The following is a 26,224-nucleotide window of genomic DNA, read 5'->3' on the forward strand; positions in this document are numbered from 1 at the left end:
TGTGCTGACAGCTCAGAGCCTGGAGCCTGCTTTGGATTCTGTGTCTCCCTCTCTCTCTCTGCCCTTCCCCTGCTCATGCTCTGTCTCTCTTTCTGTCAAAAATAAATAAACATTAAAATAATTTAAAAAAATATTTAATAATAATTCAATATATTTCCCCATGTTAACAGAGTAAAATAAAAAAAGAACATGATATTTCAACTGATGCAGAAAAAGATTTTGACAAAATTTGATGCCCATCTATGATAAATCTCTCAGCAAACTGAGAGCATAAAGGAATATTCTCATCCTGATAAAGGAAATCTATGAGGACCCAAGAAGTAATGTCATACATAATGATGACATTTTTAGTAATGGCAATGATACACTAAACCCAGAATTGCCAACACAATAATAAAGCTGGGGGAGTTACACTCTTTGATTTTAAGACAATATAAGATTCAGGAATAGAAGACAGTGTGGTATTTTCATAAAGATACACAAATATATCAATAGAAGAGAATAGAGGGTCCATGTGTGTTCAGTTGAATTTTGATAAAAGCACCAATGTCAGTGAGGGAAGTAAAGACTTTTCAAAAATTAAGCTGGGAAAGCTGGATCTCTATTTAGAAAGAGAAAACAAAAAGAGCCTTGATCCTTACACCATACATTAAAAAGTATCATAGTTCTAAATATAAAAGTCAAAACTATAAACATCCTAGAAGAAAATGGAGGACCTAGGGTAGGCAGATTTTCTAAACTGAACACAAAAGCACTAACCATAAAAGAAATGGTAAATTGAACTTCATTGAAATTAAAAACTTCCACATATTGAAAGATACCACTAAGAAAATGAAAAGTAAGTCACAAATTAAGAAAAATTACTACAATATGTATGTCCAATAAAAACTTAGATCCAGATTATAAAAAGAAGTTACAAGTCAGTAATAAAATACAAATGACCCAGTAAAAAATAGGCAATAATTTGGATAAATATTTCATACAAAAGAGCATATAAATGACCCAAAATATACATGAAAAGAATTCTAAGATCATTAAGTCATCAGGAAAATACAAATTGAAACTATAATTAAGTACTAGCAAACCCATTAGAATGACTAAAATGTAAAAGATATCAACACCAAATGGATCTCCTATTTTCTTGGTAGGAGTATAAAATGGAAAAATCACCGTGGAAATCTCTTTGGTAGTTTCTTTAAATTAAATATATACCTGCCTTATCATCCAGCATTTCCACTTCTAGACACATACCTCCAAAAAATGAAAATATTTGTTCATAAAACTAGTATATGTATGTTGAATGTAGCTTTACTTGTAATAGTGAGAGTTGGAAACAACCTAAATGCACATTAGCACATTAGATTGATCAAACAAATTTTAGCATATTCATACAATGTCACAATCCTCACCAATTAAAGGGAATAAACTGTTGATACATGCAAGAACATCAACAAATCTCATGCTGTATGAAAGAATGGAGACATAAAAGAAAATCTACTATATTATTTCATTTTTATGAAATTCAAGAATAAGAAAAGGCTAATAAATCACGGTAGTGTGGTTGCCTCTGGATGAGAAGTAGGACCGATTAGAAAAGAATGAGGAAAATTTCTAGGGTGAAGATAATGCTTTATATCTTGATTGCATGTGGGTTACAGGGGTATAACACACAACTTTATAACTTGTATCAAACTTCCATTAAAATATATGCATATCGATGTAATTATGTAACTGTGCTTCAATAAAAAGAATATGAAATGAAAGAATAAAAAGGATTAGGGAGAAAATGTAAATATCAAAGTTAGCCAAAGAAGATTTAATATATACATATTAGAAATGCTTGAAGAAAAAAACAAAGCAAGGAGATGAATACTGAAGACTACATAAAAAAGATTTAATATATAGATATTAGAAACGCTTGCAGAAAAAAACAAAGCAAGGAGATGAATACTGAAGACTACATAAAAAAGATTTAATATATAGATATTAGAAACGCTTGAAAAAAAAACAAAGCAAGGAAATGAATACTGAAGACTACACATATATAGCTCAAGAAAATTTTACTGAAATTTTAAAAGATTTATAACTGCACATTGAAAGAGAATATTGTGTACTTGAGAATGTTGACCCAAGAAAACCAATATGAAGACACATTCCAGTAAAATAACCAGACTTTATAGGAAATGGAAAAAACATTTATTTTGGATATCTAGGGAAAAAACAGCAAGTGTTTTATAAGGGAAAATAGAGGGAAGATGGCGGCGTAGGAGGACGCTGGGCTCACCACGCGTCCTGCTGATCACTTAGATTCCACCTACACCTGCCTAAATAACCCAGAAAACCACCAGAGGATTAGCAGAACGGAGTCGCCGGAGCCAAGCGCAGACGAGAGGCCCAAGGAAGAGGGTAGGAAGGGCAGCGAGGTGGTGCGCGCTCCACAGACTGGCGGGAGGGAGCCGGGGCAGAGGGGCGGCTCGCCGGCCAAGCAGAGCCCCCGAGTCTGGCTTGCAAAAAGCGGAGGGGCCTGACGGACTGTGTTCCTACAGCAAGTGTGACTTAGCGTCTGGGAGGTCATAAGTGAACAGCTCTGCTCAGAAAGCAGGAAGGCTGGAGGACAAAGGGAAGGAGAGCTGCTGAGCCCCCTGACGACAGAGCTCAGTTTGGTGGGGGAACAAAGGCGCTCGCCAGCACCATCTCCCCCACCCATCCCCCAGCCAAAATCCCAAAGAGAACCAGTTCCTGCCAGGGAACTTGCTCACTCCGCGCAAACACCCAACTCTGCGCTTCTGCGGAGCCAAACCTCCGGCAGTGGATCTGACTCCCTCCTGCTGCCACAGGGCCCCTCCTGAAGTGGATCACCTAAGGAGAAACGAGCTAAGCCTGCCCCTCCTGCCCCTGTGTACCTTGCCTACCCACCCCAGCTAAGACGCCAGATCCCCAGCATCACAAGCCTGTCAGTGTGCAAGTAGCCCAGACAGGCCACCCCACCCCACAGTGAATCCCGCCCCTAGGAGAGGGGAAGAGAAGGCACGCACCAGTCTGAATGTGGCCCCAGCGGTGGGCTGGGGGCAGACATCAGGTCTGACTGCGGCTCCGCCCACCAACTCCAGCTATACACCACAGCACAGGGGAAGTGCCCTGCAGGTCCTCACCACGCCAGGGACTATCCAAAATGACCAAGCGGAAGAATTCCCCTCAGAAGAATCTCCAAGAAATAACAACAGCTAATGAGCTGATCAAAAAGGATTTAAATAATATAACAGAAAGTGAATTTAGAATAATAGTAATAAAATTAATCCCTGGGCTTGAAAACAGTATAGCTGACAGCAGAGAATCTCTTGCTACAGAGATCAAGGGGCTAAGGAACAGTCACGAGGAGCTGAAAAACGCTTTAAACGAAATGCATAACAAAATGGAAACCACCACGGCTCGGATTGAAGAGGCAGAGGAGAGAATAGGTGAACTAGAAGATAAAGTTATGGAAAAAGAGGAAGCTGAGAAAAAGAGAGATAAAAAAATCCAGGAGTATGAGGGGAAAATTAGAGAACTAAGTGATACACTAAAAAGAAATAATATACGCATCATTGGTATCCCAGAGGAGGAAGAGAGAGGGAAAGGTGCTGAAGGGGTACTTGAAGAAATAATAGCTGAGAACTTCCCTGAAGTGGGGAAGGAAAAAGGCATTGAAATCCAAGAGGCACAGAGAACTCCCTTCAGACGTAACTTGAATCGATCTTCTGCACGACATATCATAGTGAAACTGGCAAAATACAAGGATAAAGAGAAAATTCTGAAAGCAGCAAGGGGTAAACGTGCCCTCACATATAAAGGGAGACCTATAAGACTCGTGACTGATCTCTCTTTTGAAACTTGGCAGGCCAGAAAGAGTTGGCACGAGATTTTCAGTGTGCTAGACAGAAAAAATATGCAGCCGAGAATCCTTTATCCAGCAAGCCTGTCATTTAGAATAGAAGGAGAGATAAAGGTCTTCCCAAACAAACAAAAACTGAAGGAATTTGTCACCACTAAACCAGCCCTCCAAGAGATCCTAAGGGGGACCCTGTGAGACAAAGTACCAGAGACATCACTACAAGCATAAAACATACAGACATCACAATGACTCTAAACCCATATCTTTCTATAATAACACTGAATGTAAATGGATTAAATGCGCCAACCAAAAGACATAGGGTATCAGAATGGATAAAAAAACAAGACCCATCTATTTGCTGTCTACAAGAGACTCATTTTAGACCTGAGGACACCTTTAGATTGAGAGTGAGGGGATGGAGAACTATTTATCATGCTACTGGAAGCCAAAAGAAAGCTGGAGTAGCCATACTTCTATCAGACAAACTAGACTTTAAATTAAAGGCTGTAACAAGAGATGAAGAAGGAATTATATAATAGTGACAGGGTCTATCCATCAGGAAGAGCTAACAATTATAAATGTCTATGCGCCAAATACCGGAGCACCCAAATATATAAAACAATTACTCATAAACATAAGCAACCTTATTGAGAAGAATGTGGTAATTGCAGGGGACTTTAACACCCCACTTACAGAAATGGATAGATCATCTAGACACACGGTCAATAAAGAAACAAGGGCCCTGAATGAGACATTGGATCAGATGGACTTGACAGATATATTTAGAACTCTGCATCCCAAAGCAACAGAATATACTTTCTTCTCGAGTGCACATGGAACATTCTCCAAGATAGATCATATACTGGGTCACAAAACAGCCCTTCATAAGTTTACAAGAATTGAAATCGTACCATGCATACTTTCAGACCACAATGCTATGAAGCTTGAAATCAACCACAGAAAAAAGTCTGGAAAACCTCCAAAAGCATGGAGGTTAAAGAACACCCTACTAACGAATGAGTGGGTCAACCAGGCAATTCGAGAAGAAATTAAAAAATATATGGAAAGAAACGAAAATGAAAATACAACAATCCAAACGCTTTGGGACGCAGCGAAGGCAGTCCTGAGAGGAAAATACATTGCAATCCAGGCCTATCTCAAGAAACAAGAAAAATCCCAAACACAAAATCTAACAGCACACCTAAAGGAAATAGAAGCAGAACAGCAAAGGCAGCCTAAACCCAGCAGAAGAAGAGAAATAATAAAGATCAGAGCAGAAATAAACAATATAGAATCTAAAAAAACTGTAGAGCAGATCAACGAAACCAAGAGTTGGTTTTTTGAAAAAATAAACAAAATTGACAAACCTCTAGCCAGGCTTCTCAAAAAGAAACAGGAGATGACCCAAATAGATAAAATCATGAATGAAAATGGAATTATTACAACCAATCCCTCAGAGATACAAACAACTATCAGGGAATACTATGAAAAATTATATGCCAACAAATTGGACAACCTGGAAGAAATGGACAAATTCCTGAACACCCACACTCTTCCAAAACTCAATCAGGAGGAAATAGAAAGCTTGAACAGACCCATAACCAGCGAAGAAATTGAATCGGTTATCAAAAATCTCCCAACAAATAAGAGTCCAGGACCAGATGGCTTCCCAGGGGAGTTCTACCAGACGTTTAAAGCAGAGATAATACCTATCCTTCTCAAGCTATTCCAAGAAATAGAAAGGGAAGGAAAACTTCCAGACTCATTCTATGAAACCAGTATTACTTTGATTCCTAAACCAGACAGAGACCCAGTAAAAAAAGAGAACTACAGGCCAATATCCCTGATGAATATGGATGCCAAAATTCTCAATAAGATACTAGCAAATCGAATTCAACAGCATATAAAAAGAATTGTTCACCATGATCAAGTGGGATTCATTCCTGGGATGCAGGGCTGGTTCAACATTCGCAAATCAATCAACGTGATACATCACATTAACAAAAAAAAAGAGAAAAACCATATGATCCTGTCAATCGATGCAGAAAAGGCCTTTGACAAAATCCAGCACCCTTTCTTAATAAAAACCCTTGAGAAAGTCGGGATAGAAGGAACATACTTAAAGATCATAAAAGCCATTTATGAAAAGCCCACAGCTAACATCATCCTCAACGGGGAAAAACTGAGAGCTTTTTCCCTGAGATCAGGACACGACAGGGATGCCCACTCTCACCGCTGTTGTTTAACATAGTGCTGGAAGTTCTAGCATCAGCAATCAGACAACAAAAGGAAATCAAAGGCATCAAAATTGGCAAAGATGAAGTCAAGCTTTCGCTTTTTGCAGATGACATGCTATTATACATGGAAAATCCGATAGACTCCACCAAAAGTCTGCTAGAACTGATACATGAATTCAGCAAAGTTGCAGGATACAAAATCAATGTACAGAAATCAGTTGCATTCTTATACACTAACAATGAAGTAACAGAAAGACAAGTAAAGAAACTGATCCCATTCACAATTGCACCAAGAAGCATAAAATACCTAGGAATAAATCTAACCAAAGATGTAAAGGATCTGTATGCTGAAAACTATAGAAAGCTTATGAAGGTAATTGAAGAAGATTTAAAGAAATGGAAAGACATTCCCTGCTCATGGATTGGAAGAATAAATATTGTCAAAATGTCAATACTACCCAAAGCTATCTACACATTCAATGCAATCCCAATCAAAATTGCACCAGCATTCTTCTCGAAACTAGAACAAGCAATCCTAAAATTCATATGGAACCACAAAAGGCCCCGAATAGCCAAAGTAATTTTGAAGAAGAAAACCAAAGCAGGAGGCATCACAATCCCAGACTTTAGCCTCTACTACAAAGCTGTCATCATCAAGACAGCATGGTATTGGCACAAAAACAGACACATAAACCAATGGAATAGAATAGAAACCCCAGAACTAGACCCACAAACGTATGGCCAACTCATCTTTGACAAAGCAGGAAAGAACATCCAATGGAAAAAAGACAGTCTCTTTAACAAATGGTGCTGGGAGAACTGGACAGCAACATGCAGAAGGTTGAAACTAGACCACTTTCTCACACCATTCACAAAAATAAACTCAAAATGGATAAAGGACCTGAATGTGGGACAGGAAACCATCAAAACCTTAGAGGAGAAAGCAGGAAAAGACCTCTCTGACCTCAACCGTAGCAATCTCTTACTCGACACATCCCCAAAGGCAAGGGAATTAAAAGCAAAAGTGAATTACTGGGACCTTATGAAGATAAAAAGCTTCTGCACAGCAAAGGAAACCACCAACAAAACTAAAAGGCAACCAACGGAATGGGAAAAGATATTTGCAAATGACATATCGGACAAAGGGCTAGTATCCAAAATCTATAAAGAGCTCACCAAACTCCACACCCGAAAAGCAAATAACCCAGTGAAGAAATGGGCAGAAAACATGAATAGACACTTCTCTAAAGAAGACATCCGGATGGCCAACAGGCACATGAAAAGATGTTCAGCGTCGCTCCTTATCAGGGAAATACAAATCAAAACCACACTCAGGTATCACCTCACGCCAGTCAGAGTGGCCAAAATGAACAAATCAGGAGACTATAGATGCTGGAGAGGATGTGGAGAAACGGGAACCCTCTTGCACTGTTGGTGGGAATGCAAATTGGTGCAGCCGCTCTGGAAAGCAGTGTGGAGGTTCCTCAGAAAATTAAAAATAGACCTACCCTATGACCCAGCAATAGCACTGCTAGGAATTTATCCAAGGGACACAGGAGTACTGGTGCATAGGGGCACTTGTACCCCAATGTTCATAGCAGCACTCTCAACAATAGCCAAATTACGGAAAGAGCCTAAATGTCCATCAACTGATGAATGGATAAAGAAATTGTGGTTTATATACACTATGGAATACTACGTGGCAATGAGAAAAAATGAAATATGGCCTTTTGTAGCAACGTGGATGGAACTGGAGAGTGTGATGCTAAGTGAAATAAGCCATACAGAGAAAGACAGATACCATATGGTTTCACTCTTATGTGGATCCTGAGAAACTTAACAGGAACCCATGGGGGAGGGGAAGGAAAAAAAAAAAAAAAGAGGTTAGAGTGGGAGAGAGCCAAAGCATAAGAGACTGTTGAGAACTGAGAGCAAACTGAGGGTTGATGGGGGGTGGGAGGGAGGAGAGGGTGGGTGATGGGTATTGAGGAGGGCACCTTTTGGGATGAGCACTGGGTGTTGTATGGAAACCAATTTGACAATAAATTTCATATATAAATTAAAAAAAATCATAAAAAATAAATAAATCTCAGAAGATACTCATGGGAAAAAAATTAAAAAAAAATAAAAATAAAGAACGTTGGTGTATTTCAAAAAAAAATAAATAAGGGAAAATAGATTATCATCAGAATTTGGGGCAGCAAAGCTTTATATTAAATGTAACTAGAATGACATATTGAAGTTACTTTAGGGAAACAAAACATGCTTTCTAAATTTCATAGCCAGCAAAACTAGCATCTGATATAAAGGTTGCAGATGAACTGTTTTCAACAAGCAAAAACTAAGTGACTATTGTTCTCATGAGCAAATCCCTGAAAAATCTACTCTGGGCTAAGCGTATGCGCTTTGGACTACCAAAATAACTAGGACATCATCATAAGGACTGGAGGTAAGTAGTAAACACATCCTTGATTGTAGAATTACGAGTAAATGAGGGTTAAAAGGGAGAAAGTATAGTATGTAATGTCTATATACTCATATAATATAGCTACAGTAAAACTATTTAAAATTTTTTTTAACGTTTATTCATTCTTGAGAGACAGAGAGACAGAGCATGAGTGTGGGAGACGCAGACTGAGAAAGGGAGACACAGAATCCAAAGCAGGCTCCAGGCTCCGAGCTGTCAGCACAGAGCCAGACGCAGGGCTCGAACTCACAACTGTGAGATCATGACCTGAGCCAAAGTTGGATGCTTAACCAACTGAGCTGCCCAGGTGCCCTTACAGTAAAACTATTTTAAATAAGAGGGATGGAAAGATCAGATGCAAACTACTGTATGGACCTCTTTTTGAGAAATTAATTGATTGTTATTGTATTAGTAGTTATTCTAAGACACGTGTATGGCTATTGTGGAATAACATAAATATATACTTCTGAGATATTTTAATTCTATCATCTCTTGTTTCCTTGGAAACTAGGATTCTTCTTGTGGAATAAAGGAAATATATATATGTAGTAAATAACATGAGCTATGAATTTCTGGATCAGAAAGCCTGAGAACGGATATAATGGACATTACATGATTTAATAATTAAACATTTGATGGCATTAGGCTAAGATAGCTTGTCTTACCCTATTAATCCTAAGGAACATCTTACAATTTGAACTTAAATTTTCAAAAAGCCCATGGGTCATCAGCCCCTTCCCCTACCTCCAAATCACAATGGTCTATGGTCATTTGTAAGGTTTGTTTCAGTGACTGCTTTTCTCTGCTTTTGTGTCTGATCCACCCCTACTTGTATAGATCAATCATGTTATAGATTGGTTAATACATTTAGTCTGGTAAAAGTTCAAATTGTATAGGCTTTGGACCCAAACAACCGTGAGGTAACTGCATATTTCTGCTTCTTCTATATGTCTTAAATGGGATTTTGTGAGCAATGTTACTTTTACTTATATTTTATGTCTTCATTTTTCTCTGCAATCTCCCTTTTTGCCACCAACTGTCCAAGCCCTAGGTCAGGCCACTGTAATCTTCCACCTGGACCCTGCAATAGCCTCATCTCAGAGTCCAGAGTCTCGAATCTTGCTCCCCAGTGCAATCTCCATGCTGAGGATGGAGTGTTAGCTCTACAACACACATCTAATCGGTGACAGTGCAGTCCTGCTTTATGACCTTAGAGCATTTCCATGGTTCAGAGGGTGAGATCCTAGTTCCTAAGGCCTCTAACTAGACCCTGATTTGGTCATAGCTGATTATTCGATTGCTTCACTTCCTTCAGCCACAAGTATTTTTCCTACTCAGAGCCTTTACATTCTGACTGCTTGACTGCTCTACCCTATTAGCCTCCCTCCATCCCTAACTAACCCCTTTTCTCCTTCAGAAGTCTTATTTAAATAATACTTCTTCCTGGAACATGTCCAGCCTCCATGCACTGGGACCAGTTATAGCTCTGTAATAACACCCCATAACACCTTGTATTTATTCTTATAAACACTCACTACACTTGATTTGTTTTTCTGTTTGTTAGTTAGTTAGTTTGTTTTTGAGAGAGAATGTGAGGCGGGAGGGGCAGAGAGAGACAGAGAGAGAGACAGAGAGAAAGAAAGAGAGAGAGAGACTATTAAGCAGGCTCCACTTGCTTGGCAGATAGTGATGTGGGGCTGTATGTCACAACAGTGAGATCATGACCTCAGCTGAAATCAAGAGTTGGAAGCTTAAGTGGCCGAGCCACCCAGACGCCCCAACACTCACTACACTTGTCATTACTCATTCGATATCTGGTTTCCTGCCTAGATTTTCACTCCCACAAAGGCAGAGGCAGGATCTGTTCTGTTCACTGTTATATTCCCTGCACTGTACCAGTGTCCCCCACACACAGGACACTTGAAAATTGGTTGAGTGAATGAGTCAGCAGTGGTTCTCTTCCCAAACATAAAAGGTATGCGTCAGGCCTTGAAACCAATCTAACCACTAGAGCAAAAGTGATTTCATGCTAGGATCAGCCCTGGAGTAACTTTTGGCTTTTAACCATTCAGAGCTAAACAAACATTTTTTGTGTGTAAGAAATTACTGTCGGCCCTATTGAAAACTGCCCTGTCCACACTGCTATATGATGTGGTGTCTCTCGCCTCTCTATCTTCTCACATAGGGATTCCTGCTTTAAACACTTTCCCTGTACCTTCCCCCACCTTAACCCACTGGTAGGCCTAGCTAATGGATTAGCTAATGGTCTAGGCAGCTGTTATTCTCAGCTATCTTAGATCCCCACCCCTAACTCCATGGTCTACACCAGAGGCCCCTTCTATTACCCTTCCTGAACATGCTGTCCTTCCTCTGTCTTAGGACTTTACTCTGCCACATTGTCATTGTGAGGGTTCTTTCTGGTGCCCTCCACTCCACTCGAAATTCTGTGGGGCCACAAACCATTCAATATTTCTTCACCAGTAAATTGTCCACAGTGTCTAAAGTAGTCCATATATTTTAAACCAAGGCCTGAATTATGAAAACCTTACTAAAATGGCTTGAAGTACTAAGGCTTGCAACAAGGCACTGACAGAATCGATGGCTAAAGTCAAAGGGCTGGCTGGTGACACAGATCCATCCCTTCTGCTTTCTCACTGCCACTCCTGCTCCATGGTCATACTTCCTTCTATTTTACTGTGATCATGTATGTCTTTATTTGTTTTCCTTTGTTAACACCTTCCCGCTCCCCATCCCAAACCCATCTAAGCCAAGTAACATAAGCAGTGCAAAGTGGAAAATGATACTAATTCCCACAGTGTTTGAGAAAATTTACTAGAAGCAAAGTAACACTATATATTTTTATAGCTGGAAAATCACAGAAAGGAAAATATTTCTTATTGATTTCTTTCAAGTGGTCGTTTTTCAATATATTTAGCAGCATCACTAGGGACTTGGCCTAATTTTGTTAGCAGTGGACCCCTCATTTATCTTGAAGAAAATCTGTATAGAAGGTATTGTTAAGTTGCCTTAAATTATAGGTTTCCTTTACCCTTTTGAAACAAAATCAAATTATAATAATATATTTGGATTAACTTGATTAAAATATATGCTTATTTTCTCTTTATATTCTATTAACCAGTGTTAATAATAAATAATATTTTATTGTTGTCCTGTAATTTGTGGTGTATTTTAATTCATTCACAAGACAATGTCCTAATCATTTATTTCCCTTTAACAAAACAGAACATCTTTCCCCTCCTCTTTGTTCATTTTCAAGCAACTGAGAAGCATTTTATAGCCAAGATCCTTTATAAAAGTAGCAAATACAGGTTTATTTTTTAAATTTATTGATTCTATACTGCATACCTTTATAATAAATGCTGTGTCAGAGCTATGTCATTTTCTTTCCCTTCCATTGGCATACCTACTGAAATTTGAAAGAATCACTCACATTTTGCATAGATAGGTGATGGATTTTTTGTCTGGCTGGCTAGCCACATATAGGTTTTGTCTTTTGGTCAACATTTTTAAATATAAAATCCTGGCACTTAGAAATTACTTATTCAGAGGTCAAGGAAGAAAGGATAGGGTTTGAGATGGAGATGGGACTACTCTGGTATAGACACTTCTCACAATTGTACCCCCTTTTTGCAAACTGTCTCCCTGATCCTGCCCATGGGGGACAGGAATGATGCGCTTTTGGAAGACGGTTTTATACCCTGTGACTCCACACACTGTCCTTACTTCCTTAAGCTGAGATAGACACATGAACCAGACATAGCCAATCAGTTTCTGTGTTTTGTAAGCCACATAGGTAGAGAGAACTGAAGTAGTCTCTTTGGGTAGCTGGATCTCTAACACAGCAACTCAGGAGCACTGGGATGGTTGTCCTTGGACTGACCATGAGGACCCACGATGTGGAAAAAGCATATCTACGAGGAGAAAAGGAAGGGGGCAGGGAAGGAGACAAGAGGTGAGGCTGAGACCTTTCTCCTCAGGAGCCAAATCCCCTATGTGACCCAGAAGCATTCTAAATCTTGTTACCATGAGATACCGAAAGTATTCCTTACATTCTTTCTGTTAAATAGCCCAGCTCTTTTGCTTAGGCTAGCTTCAGTTGGCTTCTGTAACTTGCACCCAGAGAGTTCTAATTAAGGAGTCTAAGCCTCTGTTCTCATGATCTGAAGCTTACAAATCCACTGGTACTTTCTTGTTCTGTTCTTCATTCTGCAAGCTGTTAATGTTTTGCTCTTGAACTAGCTTTACAAACATGTTGCTTACATGATCTGCTTCGCTTTTGAGTAGGTAACACATTACATTGGACACTCACAGATGGAATGCAAATGACCTCATCTTTCTTTAGCTGTGGCCAAGCATGGACAGGTTGCCAAGCCATGTCAAACGGGATGTCTTTTCCCACACACATCTCACACTGAGTAACACTTGCATGTCTCCACTTTCAGCAGATACACGCTCCTCCATGCTACACAGCATAGATATCATGAGCTGATGATAATGATGATGCATACAGCCAGTTTTCAGAACTCTCTTTACATGATAGTGTAATTCAGAGTTTTATGTTAAACTCCCATACGTCCTCCCCTACCTCCATAATTCCAATGTCACTAGCTAACAGCTATTGAGATTTTGCTATATGCTAGGCACTGTACTATGCTCTTTGCACCAATTTTCTTATTTATTTTATATAAATGGAAAATAAATTTGCTTAGGCTAGCTTAAGCTGGCTTCTATAACTTGCAGCTCAAGGGTTCTAATTAATGAGCCTTTATGCTCTGTTCTGAGATGATCTGATCTCTAATGATCTGAGAACACCCATGGTCAGGTTTAGCCTGTGGGTCTCCAGTATGTCTTCTGGATATCTCTTCCAGTTAACAGGTGACTGTTATATAGAGTGGGGTCTTGCAAACAAGCAAACAAACAAACACACTCGATAAAACTTCTGACTCTAAATTTACCCATCCACCTGAATCACCATTCCTATTATTCCCCTTACCTAATTTTATTATAATGGCATGTTATACCAATAAACCATGAGCTTCTTGAGGGCAGTCTACATGCCTTATTCATTTTATTGAGTGCATGAATGAGTACGTACATTGTTGAGGTATGTAAACAGCTAGACATAAACAGCTATTAGAATGATGAAAATAAATGATTGTATCCAAAAAACAATGCTTTTAGTTCCATCTTTTTCTCTTATAAAAGGGGCCCTGAGCTTTCCCTGCCTTAGTTTCTTTGCACAATTGTCTTATATGGACCTCTCTTGGGCCATTATGTATATTCATATAGAATATTCTGAATTCAGTTTAGAAACTACATACTGTTTACATATGAGGATAAAATAATAAGTTTGGGAACTTGAATTTGTGTCAGTCATGCAAGTTAATTTGAATGTGAAAGAAATATAAATGGTGATCTATATTCAAAAGGAATTATGTCCTCTTTGAAGCTGTCAGATAGCCTGCACTTTATGGTCTCAGTATAGAACTTGAAAACATAAAATATGAGTAGTAAAAGTAGCGATTTTTGTATTATTTGAAAAATAAGTATATTATTAACAAGAGAGAACAAACAAGAAAACAGCGGTGACCGTAATTTTGCTGCACCTCAAGGGGACAAGTTGTGTCTATCCACCCTTTGTCTTGTCGTGTACCCCTCCCCACACTTAAGCCTGTGATTTCTGCAGGTGGTCCCTCACAGCGGCACAACTTCTCCACATGTGACATGCTGACTTACCTACTTCCATTCTAAATTATGGCTACTGTGCTTCCAGGTGACTTCTTTCAGGAAGTGATGACATTTGGCTTACTTTTTAAGGAGCATAAGTCTTTACCCCAAACAAAATGTGCTCATGCTGGCAGGCTCAGGCACTATGACTGGCTGTCAGGGAGAGATCCAAGGATTTCTAGCTCCTTTCAATCACAGCTGAATAAAGGGACCTGTTTCAGCTCCAGCTGAGTCTGGATACACAACAACCTTCGTCCTTCTCCAAACGACTTCTACTTATGAGCTGCGAATCCTCTACCTCCCCCAGTAGTTACACGAAAGTACACGTTACTTTCCAGACTTTTCTTTGTACGTCCCTCCTCAAGTCCTACACTCAATATTTTAAGTCCAGAAGTCTGATAAAATCAGTAATAAGGGTTATATCTTTGGATTTTAATTAAAAGTCCTATAAGTTCCCAGCCTGATGTTTTTCATCTTTCTTTTTAGTATCAAGCAACATAACATGTAGCTAAGTGAGAACTAGCATCAACTGCAATCCACGTGTTCTTCAGAGTTGATGCTTCATTGGTCACAGAGCTGTCAATAGATGACAAAGGGCTGTATTGTAATGGCACAGTTCTGGGTCAGGTGGCTTAGCATGAACCACGTGATCTCTCTGTTATATCTTCCATTTTGTTTCTCTGTTGGCTCCTTTCTTAGATACTACGAACAAGCTTAAATTTCTTTTTTATTATGTCACTCCTAGCCTCCTTAAATATTAGCTAGAATTTTAAATTCCTTTAATGCCCAAACTCAACTTATTGCAACAGAAATTCTACCCATATCACTGAAGCTACTCAAGGATAACCATGGAGTCTCCATCCTTGGGGATCCCAAGGATCCCAAGCTCAGTCTTCTTGAAACAGTCTGTTGTGCACTGAATGTTGTTCCCAAGTTTGTAAGTTCAAGTCCCCATGTGATGTCATTAGAAGATGGAGCTTTTGGGAGGTAATTAGGGTTACATGAAGTTCTAAGAGTGGGGTCCTCCTCTGGGACTGGTGCTCTTATAAGAAGCGAGACCAGATAGGTCTCTCTCCCTCTCTCTCCCCTCTCTCTCCCTCTCTCCATGCTTGCACAGAGAAGAAGTTATGTGGGCACACAGCTAGAAGGCAGCCATCTGCAACCCAAGATGAGAGATCTCACCAGAAATCAACCATGTTGGCCACTTCAAATCTAGAGCTCTGACTCAGACTTTCTCTTGAGTTCCTGACTTAAATTTCTAAACAACTCATGGCTGACTCTATTTGGATGCCTTCACTGCATTTTCAATTGATAAGTTTGAAACTCAACTCATTCACATCTCCCCAGTTCTACATCTGTATTCACCATCACGGTAGCTGAATTTTTCTAGTCACACAGGCTCAAATCATGAGAGTTGTAGTCTAGTTTTTATTTTTTCCTTCCTCTTTCCAAACCAATAACCCAACTCTAATGAATCAAGCTCAGAAAACTTTTTCCTATTCGTACCTGAGGTTTGACTTTCACTCCACTGCTCTATTTTATAACTTTCATTTTTAACCTGTCATTTGGATTATTGTAGCACTCTATTAACTACCCTTTCGATAGTCAGTCTCTTCCCATGAAGCTTACACATGACCATAAAAGATCACAAAAATCTTTAATGCACTTTGCAGTTCATATAACAAATACCTGAGCTTCTTCTTAGAACATTGACCATTATCTACAGTCTGTCCTCTTTCTGCATTACAAATTCACCCACCACTACACCTCTCCATGTAACTCACTCATACCAGATTCCATGGTGTAGCCTGAAAGTCCATTCATGTCTGTAAAGTTTCACTTTATGTTGAAAAACATCTTTTCGGGTCAAATTCAAAGGTCACTTTTATTAAGAAATTTTGTCCCATCCCTCCACAGATACTGTTCCCTTAGCTGAACCTAATCTCTTTCTTCTCTGACACTCAAATTATTGTATTGTGGTATTGTGGCACCTAGCCCCATATATTTAGTTATATTTTTGGGTGTCTTCCTGACTATATTGCAAGATTGGTACAATCACTGCCTGCCTCTTATATCTTTTTTTATCCTGAATACGATCTGATGCCACATCAAGTACCCATGTGCTTTTAAGCTCAGTGCTGAAACAATGGCTGATTGAATAAGTGAATGAACAAACAGTAGATTCTCCATGAATGTTACTATCAAGTAGTAAAATTCTATGACAAGTACTTAGATAAAATCTTCAGATATTTACTCTAAAAGCAAGGGAAGAATTACAATACTTTCATCTTATTTTACAATATACTTTTAAAGCCATTTGTTGTATGCTTATGCGAAAAATGATTTCAAAATGACATATTTTCTCATTCATAAGCTTATTAGAGTAATGATTGAGTTCTTTCTATGAAAGAAAACATGTTATTTCTATTTGATTGTGATGTCCGTTGCTTCCCTCTCATATTTCCTTTAATAATCAAAAGAAGAAAGTCAAATTAAAAGGCATACACAGGGCACAGTCACGAATGCTGCAGGCTTAGTGACCTCTGCTTGCAGACAAAAAAATGTTTCTAGCAGACCAAGAGGAAAATTTCCTCGGAGCGTCTTTCTATTTGGTATTTCACTTAGTTTTTGCACTCAAATGCTTAGGACACAATCACAGGAACATAATAATATTCTATTTATTTAGGAACCTGCACTTTAAAATTACTTCCTTGAATCAATGTAATGTGTTTCTGTGATTGTAATTGCTTTTAGTTTTGCATGCAAAAGGCCATAGGAGTGTACTGTCACATTTCAGCTTCCTATGCCATCAGAGTGGCATTCAGTGAGGTCATTTACTCAGAAAATATCTAGAAATAATAGTTTGACGTCATTAATACCCTAGTTTTTAAAAGAAGCATGTCATTTATATAATGTTTTAATTTTTCAGTTATATAATGTTAACTCATTTTGCTTAAAAAGAAGTGATAAGTAATTTGTATCTAAAAATTTACTTGATTATGAATGTCTAGGAATTTCTATTGCCAAGAAAGTGCATTTTACCACTAGGTTTATTTAGGTTAAGCCTGAATATTTTCCTATTCAAATACATTAAATTAACAGCTAAAGAATTAGAGATTTCAAAGGCAATATACTAGGGTAGGATTATGCTTAATCGGATGTCTGACTGTAAGTAACCCAAACACCCAATTTTTTGGTTACACTCCTCCTAAATTACTTTTTGGAAAATGCAAAGCAAGTGCCCAGACCTTTGGTTGTGTCAGATGCTTAGCTGTGAATCGAATTTAAAAACTGCAGAAAACTTTGCAAAAACAGACCCACGACGTCATCCCTCCCAAGCATCTCAGAAACAGCCTCTTAGGAGGATGTAGTCAGACTTGCAACTCCTCAGAATAATATTCAAACAGATAGATCAGTTGGAAGCTCTTCATTACAGCAGCTGTTCTGTGTTTATAGCTACATATGCAGACTGCTGAACACCCTCAGCGCACCATAAATGTAGGAATTACACATCCAGAATGGTAATAAACTCATTGGGTGATGTGCTCTCCAGAGTTTTCAGCCCCTTGCTCCAGTTGGCACAACTCTGCTAGATTTTAGTTGCTGTAGAAAAATATTAGATTGTTGTGGTTTTTGTAAGTTTGGAGACAAAGCAGAAAAACATAAAATAACATTTAAAAAGGTAAAAATGTAGGCACTGATATTATTAATTTAAAATTACAGTCTCATAGAGAGTTACAAGAGAAGCCATAGAAGAAAAAATGAGAAAACAAGTGCATAAATGGCTGTGATCAGTAGAAGTTTAGCCTCAAATACTTTCTGTACATCAGCTCAGCTGTGTGGTACACCCTTCAGAAGCTACAGACTGTACCAAAAAAAGCTGCATGTTATTAATTAGAAGCATATTTCCTACCATCATAATCCGATAGAACTTGATAAATTATAGCTAATAGATAAGCAATTTACTGGTAAAACGGCACTTCTTAGAAAACCAATACAATTTAGAACAAGCCGATTTCTCTCTTAAAAGCAGGATCCCAAATACATTTTCTTTCTAAATTCATAATAGTGAAGGGAATATTCTCAGCTTATAAGGAAAGAGGTTCCGGGTATGAGAGGATGATCTGAATGTACAACAATGCCTGGCTGCCAGAGAATTGCTAAGCATTGTTAAAGTAACATCAGCTTATCCCAGCAGCAAGCACTATATACTATTCATTAGCCACTGCTCTTGGACAGGCGCTTATAGAACTCTGTGTACAAGGGGACATAAAAACACTGGGAGAGCTTTCAAAAACGCATATCCCTGGGTAGCAACACAAGATGTCTTGATCACATAGGTCTCTCCTTTCATTTAACGGCTAGAACAGCTTTCAGAAATGACTATGACCAAAAATCATATGAAAGTTTCTGAAGAACCATAATAAAGTCAGAAAAGTCAGAAACGTGGACGTGCATAAAGGTAGGTGGTCGAATGGAACCCTCACAAGGCCATTTGAGACGCAATCAAGGAAATCTTTTAGTGTCTACAAACATTCCAGCTTAAAGAGCGTTTTCTCCCTTCTCATTTGCGTTTCTTCTCACTTTTTCCCTCTTAATGAAAATTGTTATGCGCCATTTTACATCTGGATTCTGTGGCTATGGTCTATTATTCTTTTCTCATTTCATGGCACTGTTGGTTTGCCTTCACGCTTACTGATGAGTCCCTGCTAGGGGCCTGCTCCTGAGGGGGTGCTGGCGAGCATGAAACGCCTGGCAAGGGAAAAAAATGACTAAGCGACTTTTATGACCAGTATCTTATTCAGAACTTGAAATTGATACGGCAACAATTAGGCATGCACTATGACCTTAACCCTTAATGCTGGAAAATTATTATTTATTATTTGAAATAATAGTAATTCTATGGATTAAAAAATATATTTTCCTATAGACTCCTTCACCCGATCCTCAAACCAATTACAGGATTTCTGTAAAAGATGCCCCTGGCACTGCTTGACAAGTAAAGATACAAAACACAGAGGCACGTCAATTTTTTGACATGTGTTAAGATGAGAAATTTCATGCAAGTTAAGACCTAGACAAAGAACGGCTAACTAAACAGAATTACACTTAGGAGTCACAGAATTTCACAGTGGCTGAGTTCCCTCCCTTACAAAGCAGGGGGAAATAACACCTATTCCCCTTGTCTTCTGACTTGTTCGGGTTATAAAACCATGTATATGTTACAATTATTTGTATTAAAATTCCTCACTTTTAAAGGATTGTTTCAAACAGAAAAATTAACACTGCTAATGAGGAAAATAGAGGAGGTTTTGGATGGGTCAAGTACCTTTAGAACTTCAAGCATCCATGTCAGTTTGGAGCTCCTCACCTTTATCTGGTTTTGTTTTTTGTTTTTTGTTTTTTGTTTTTTTTTTAATTTCTTTTGGTGCTTTATGGCTCAGAAACAAACCATTCTGATCTTGAGCTTGCAGTAGAGGTAGCTCGATTCTCATGTAGCATTATGGAACATCCTTATTATACATCCATGCTCAATAAGTAAGAGGGGCATGGTAGGAGGGTTGCTTAAGGAAACGTCTCTCAGGAAAGACTTGCTGCTAGTTGCACTCAAATTTTGAAACAGTCAAATTTCCATAGGGGCTTCATTTCCTTTCTCTCCAACCCAGGTTAGTAATGGTGAGACTCCAGCATGATAAAAATAAATCAGAAACTTTATTCAGTCATATTCTAAACTAAAAATTGGAACTAGAATTTGCATCTCAAACCCAGCCCCCAGAGATGTGCTGATGCTCCATACAGGGGAGGACCCGTGTGAAAGGAAACAATTATTGGCAGAACAGAAGCTGAAGATTCTAGGTAAGAATAAGGGTATGTTCAGCTGGTTGTTGTTTCATGCTCCTGGCTTTTTCAAAGGAATGAAAACAAAGAAGACCTTTAGTATTTCCTACTGCAGAAGAGTATGACATTTGGGCGGGGGAGGAAAGAGAAAAGATTAAGAAAGGAAATGAAAACCGTTGGGGAAATGGAAGAACGCGATTCACTCAAATGGAAGAAAAGAGAAAAGACAGAGAGGGAGGCAAAGCAGGGTCAGATAACTCACTTGGCATTCCCTGCACCTGGTTTCTTTCTTCGGAAAATGTTGAGGAACGTGTTGGAGCGGCAGGGCAGCTTGCCATCACCAACATGCATGCGGACTACGTCAGAGGTGGTGAAGGCACTGCGGACATTCCTCTCGGGCTTGGCAATAATGATGTACATCTTGGGAGTGAACATGCACCCCAGGGCCACCGTTACACTGAGGCTCACTGCAAAGCAGGTGGTGATGATCTTGTAGTTGCTCCCAAAGTAAATGGGCACAAAAGCCAGCCAGATGATGCAGGTGGTGTACATGGTGAAGGCAATATATTTGGCCTCATTGAAGTTGGCGGGCACATTGCGGGTCTTGAAGGCATAATAGGTACAGCTCATGATGAGGAGTCCATTGTAGCCCAGAGGGGCCACCACACCCAGGTTGCTGGTATTGCAGATAAGGTAGACTTCCTTGATACTTGGGTAGGACAGAATGGGCATGGGGGGCTCCATGATGATCAGGGTTACCACCAGGGTTAGCTGCACGCTAATCAGAATTGAGGCGATGATCACCTGGGCCCAGGCACTCATGAACCTGGGCTTCCGGGTGCAGATCTTCTTTTTGCTGCCAGCTAGGATGCGTGCAATTCGGTTGGTTTTGGTCACTAAAGCAGAGTAGCACATGGCAGAGGAGAGGCCAACCAGAAGGCGCTGGAGGTAGCAGGATGTGGTGGTGGGTTTGGCAATGAGAGTAAAAGGGCACACGTAACCGAGGAAGATGCCAGCTAGGATAATGTAGCAGAGCTCCCGACTGGAGGATTTGACAACTGGTGTGTCCCGGTACAGCACAAAGATAAGAGTAACAAATAAGGTGACAAGTATGCCCAGGCAGGAAAAGGCGATGGCTATGATGGATTCTATGTTGCTCCACTCAAGATAGCGCACAGGAATGGGTTCACAGCCTGTAACGAGAAAAATAGCTTTAAAATTCAAGATTTCTGCTGATCAATAATAGCATCACTTACCAGCTACAGAAAGCATAGCTATGTTCACATCTTCCACGATTCGCGTTATTTTAATTACGTGTGAACATGTCTCACTATTACAGAAGTGAATATACACTATTGGCTTGTCTGGACAATCATGTTCTCAAACCTGATCTCATCATAAGCCTAATGTGACATGTTTGAGCCTATAAAAATAATCTTTTCTCCCAACACCAGCTTTATAAATGGATGCCACTCCGTGGGTGGAACTTCATTCTACACTTTCAGAAAAAGAAAGAAAAAGAAGGAAGCTAAACTGTGTTTCCAGGGAAGGTTAAATGGTAATAATGTACTAGAATAAGCTAGTAAGCAATAAATTAACAACATGTTTATTTTCACATAACTGTCCAGAGGTAAGTCCAGCTCACAGACAAGAACTATCTTGACCAGCAGAGTGTTTTAAACATAAATTTTATTTGAATTCTTTAGAAGAATCTGCATTCTCCCATTTATTACATATTACTCACTTTGTCTCACCCCTTGAATTATGTATAACCCATCTGTGGCATCTGAGGGCCTTTGAGTTTTCAGTCTCTACTAGAGGTACCAAGGAAGAATGGAATCTCCCATCACACATCTCTTGAAAGGAGAGACAGCACTGTGTTCCTAAATACCTGGCTTATCTTTTTCCTCAGATGGAGAATAAAGTCTGTTTTGCAGAGATTTTGCAGACAGAAAGAAATTTGTCAGGTCCTGGAGACAACCCCTTCCCTGAACTTTGTGTTTAGTTTGGGCCAGTATTCCCAAATTGTGAGAATAAAAAATATGCCCACAACTTTAAGAAAACACTCCTTGTTCTGCAGCCATGGGAGCAGGAGCCACCAGAACCTGTTTTACTCCTGTTCAATCAACTGCAGCTCCCCTCAAGGACATGGTTTCTGCAAGCCTTCAGTCAGTGTCAAACTGTGCGTCTGATAATCACCCAAGAAGGAACAGACTCATTGCAACAAACAAACAAGTGCCAGCCATTCACAAGTACGCACTCTGATCATAGCTGGGGGGAGGGGGAGGGGGCACTCTCGTGAATCAGGGGCCTGTCTATGCCAGAGTTTAAGCATCTTCCTGGAGAACGTCTGCTTTCTCTAAAAAGTCACATTTTTAATCCCAAATCTTCTCATTTCCTTGATAAACTTTAGAAAATGATTAGATAGATAATTTAGAATAACAATGACTATCATGGGGAACTTTTGAGATGACACATCCAATGAATTACAATACGTAAAAGGGGCTGGGGACAAATTAGGAGATAAAATACTGAATAGTCAATACTCCACTCTTTTGATTGGCATACTGAGCTTGCTAAATAAAATTTCAATTCCAATGTAGTCTTTGTCAAAGCCTTTGTAACCTTCTGAAAGCTAGCCCTCATTCCATCCCTTTTTCTATGCAACTTTACCTGGTTTTGTAAATGAGCTAGTCTGTCCTCAGCGCTTTCATCAGAAAAAGAATACTACATTTTAAATTTGTAGAACACAAGTCAGATCTATGGACGTTGAATTAAAACCCTGGTCTAGAGCCAAATTAAGAGCTATAATTAATGATTTTCCTAAACTTCAGGGATATCGGCATAATATTTTCTGCAGAATTCAGGATTTTTATTAGACACTTACTGTCCTACACTACAGATATATATGAGTTAATTCAACTAATTGTTAGTCTCATGGAGGAAAATGTTTAAAAGCAGCCATTTAGAAAAGAGAAGATTTAAATAACCTAGTGGTGTAAAGTTTAAAAAATAGAAATAGAAAATGCATTACATAAGGCAATTTTGAAAGCCTTTCTTTCAACAAAGATGCAGAAGTATAAACTAAATAAAGATAAAGATAGACTTTATGACATCTTCAAACAATTCTGGGGTAGACGCAACACCTGACAAGAAAGACTATATCTTCTCATTTTATAAACGGGCTTGGTCCTGAATTGGGGGAATCAAACAGAAGAAAATGTAAAATTATCAACTTAGAAAATACCCAATATGTGACTGGACATTTCCAGATAGACTTAAAAAGTAAATAAGCTAGAAATCAATATAGTTATGGCTCTTTAGGTAAAACAACTAAAAGAGCCTCTATTCTGTATGATTTGTGAAACTGTAGAGAAGGAAGCCTAGAGATACTTCAAACGGATATGTGATTTAAAGAACCAATGTGCCACATTAGCTAAAATTCAGAAGGACATCTACCTAAAGTCTGTCCAATGACTCAATCCCATGGGAAACACAGGCACCCAAAAACTCCTTGTCCTTCCTCTGAGCTCCCAAGGGAAGCAATATGTCTTTCTTATTGATATAGGTATCTTTATGTCCCCCCATAATCTCGCTATTAATAGAACATCAGATATATTGGTTTAATAAAACCACAGGAATGGTGAAAACCTTTAACAAACCTATGCCTGGACCCACAACTAACAACTAGTATTTTGAGATTATTATTGGAAGGATACATTATTCTCTGTGACATAAAACCCACATATTTAATCTAGGATTTACTTCTAGACAAGATGTACTATGGTTCCCTATACATGATCAGATTATAGCTGCTCTACTCATGAAAATACCTATGTTATCTATAATTTTAAAAAATTAGGCAAGGAATACCTTTAGTTGCAAAAGGACAAAAGACTTCACAGAAATAGGAAGATGGATTGTTGACAGAGCACACAAAAATACCGATTATCATATGTACCTAGATTATCATGACTCTTCTTTTTTTGTGTAAACATGAAAATGATACACCATGATCTAGACATATGAACTCAACAGCAGAGCATATATCAAAGAACCATTGCTCATCGTCAAAGGCTCACAGTAAAAAAGGTACTGCAAAAGTTATGGATACTATGAAAACACTTTAGAAATACAATAGAAATATTTTAGAGATTATCATGCTAAGCAGACTGCTCTGACTAAAACTCCTAACAGAAAAGTTTCATATAAAACAACAAATAATTTATTACTAGTAACAAATCTATGAAGTTCAAGTATCCAATTATAGATCACAAAATGTGGCCAGAAAAGAAGTTCTTAAATACAAATTCCAGAAATTCAATTATTATGTTGTAAGATTCATGAAGATAAATAACTGACAAAACCAGAATGGCTGTTTGATCGTACCAGATAAAATATCTACCAGGCATTGGATAAAATCCTGATGGAACAAATGAAATAAGTCATTTCAGTAGGGACAAATTTGCTATAAAATTAAATACTATTGGGAAAACATTTCCAGGATGGCAGATGTGGCCAGTTCATGCTTCATTTGTAATTAAATTAATTAGGACAAATTGTAAAGGTGGAGGCATTGACTGAAACAATTGCAGGAGAACTTTTGAGTTACTCCAAAGGAATTGTATAGTTTTCTCCCTCCATGGTTTATGAATATGTACTAGCTTAAATAGTGTATTTATTTTGCTGGTGCGTTGAAGCATTCTGTTGAAAAGCCACAATACTTACAAAGGCTAAAATATTAGATTCTGTGGTCTTAGTTAACGTGTTCCCACTGACCAATCTAGTGATATGGGAACCTTTTCATTGGAACACTTATTCAGGAATTTAAACTGTGCAATTCTGTCCTCATTTCCAACTCCCAGACAAATGAAAAAGGAACCTTAATATTGTTGAAGTTTACACCCCTTAGTGATTTAATCTGAGGTTCTTCAGAGAGTCTCCAGAAGTTGAAGGCACATGGAAATTGACCGTTAATTGAAGAAGCTTATAGCAAGCTGATGACTACACAATGGTCTTCTGTGCAAGATCATCTGAAGAAGATTCTTACATATATCATACTTTCCTTTGCATACTCTTTCTTATTCATACTTTTCTTCTTCACTGATTTGAAGCTATTCAAATCTGAGTTTGTCTTTAATGTTCTCCTTACTGGTAATAAGTATTTGCCAGACCCTATGCTTTACTAAAAAATCATTAACACAATAATTCAATTATATCAAGCTATTGGTAGGTATGTTACATTAACTTTTCCAATAATGATACTATTTTTATATGCAAAGACTGCACAAGTTCAGATGCTTGAAAGGACTGAGAAGATTCACAGAACATACTTATATAATCTTTTTACTTAAGGGCAAAAGGTATAATATACTAAGAGAAAGACAGTGCAGGTAAGCGCCAAGGGGCAAAGGGAGATCCCAGGTGCAAGCCCTCTAAGATCCTTACTCCCACAAGGGTACACTTCACCTTTGAAATGAGAGCTCAGGGCAGAAGTTCCCAGTGAAGTCTTTTTATGATCTTTAAGTCATACAGCCAAGTCTGTCTATCTAATATGTCAGCTGAAATCCATTGGTAAACAAACTGGTTTTGGTTATCACCAAGTGGAGCTTCACTCTCTAAACTGCGTATCATAAATATCAGTCCCCTTAATGTAGCCGAGAGTGAAAAACCAGTACTCAGGCATCTGCACAAGTAATCACAGAATCATTCCAAACCTAGCTATAAACTAAGCCTATTCTACACAGTGTAGTGGACACAAGTGAAGAAAAATATGCTTATGCTAGAAGGAGATATAAGTATTCTGTGCTGAAACAGTAGCATTTTGTCAACAACACGCCAAAACAATGTACCTACAACTCTACTGTGGTTGCTTTATTTCTTGTGAAGGTCCTAGGTTCTTTTTCCTATGGGGAAACCAGACCTTTCAAGGTCAATCCAGAACCCCCCAAAACAGAATCACTTGAGGATTGGGACTGTTTATATTTTGAACCAATTTCTTAAACATGTTTTCTCCTCCTTTTTCTTCTTTCCTTTCCTTCTTCTTTTATTTTTTTAGACATC

At 38.7% G+C, this 26,224-nt stretch overlaps 1 protein-coding gene across 7 annotated transcripts in view; it reads right to left on the reverse strand.

Moving 5' to 3' along the window:
- The window catches only part of GRM1 (glutamate metabotropic receptor 1), a 434,400-nt gene that overhangs the window by 21,261 nt on the left and 386,915 nt on the right, over positions 1-26,224 (reverse strand). For all 7 annotated transcript variants that reach the window (XM_040448935.1, XM_040448933.1, XM_040448932.1 and 4 more), the window contains exon 8: positions 20,424-21,354. In XM_040448935.1, the coding sequence (XP_040304869.1) occupies positions 20,424-21,354 (931 nt within the window). The remainder of the gene's footprint in view (positions 1-20,423; positions 21,355-26,224) is intronic.

Source organism: Herpailurus yagouaroundi, unplaced genomic scaffold (assembly GCF_014898765.1).
Source record: "Herpailurus yagouaroundi ecotype Mexico unplaced genomic scaffold, PumYag 198, whole genome shotgun sequence".
Taxonomy (NCBI): Eukaryota; Metazoa; Chordata; class Mammalia; order Carnivora; family Felidae; genus Herpailurus; species Herpailurus yagouaroundi.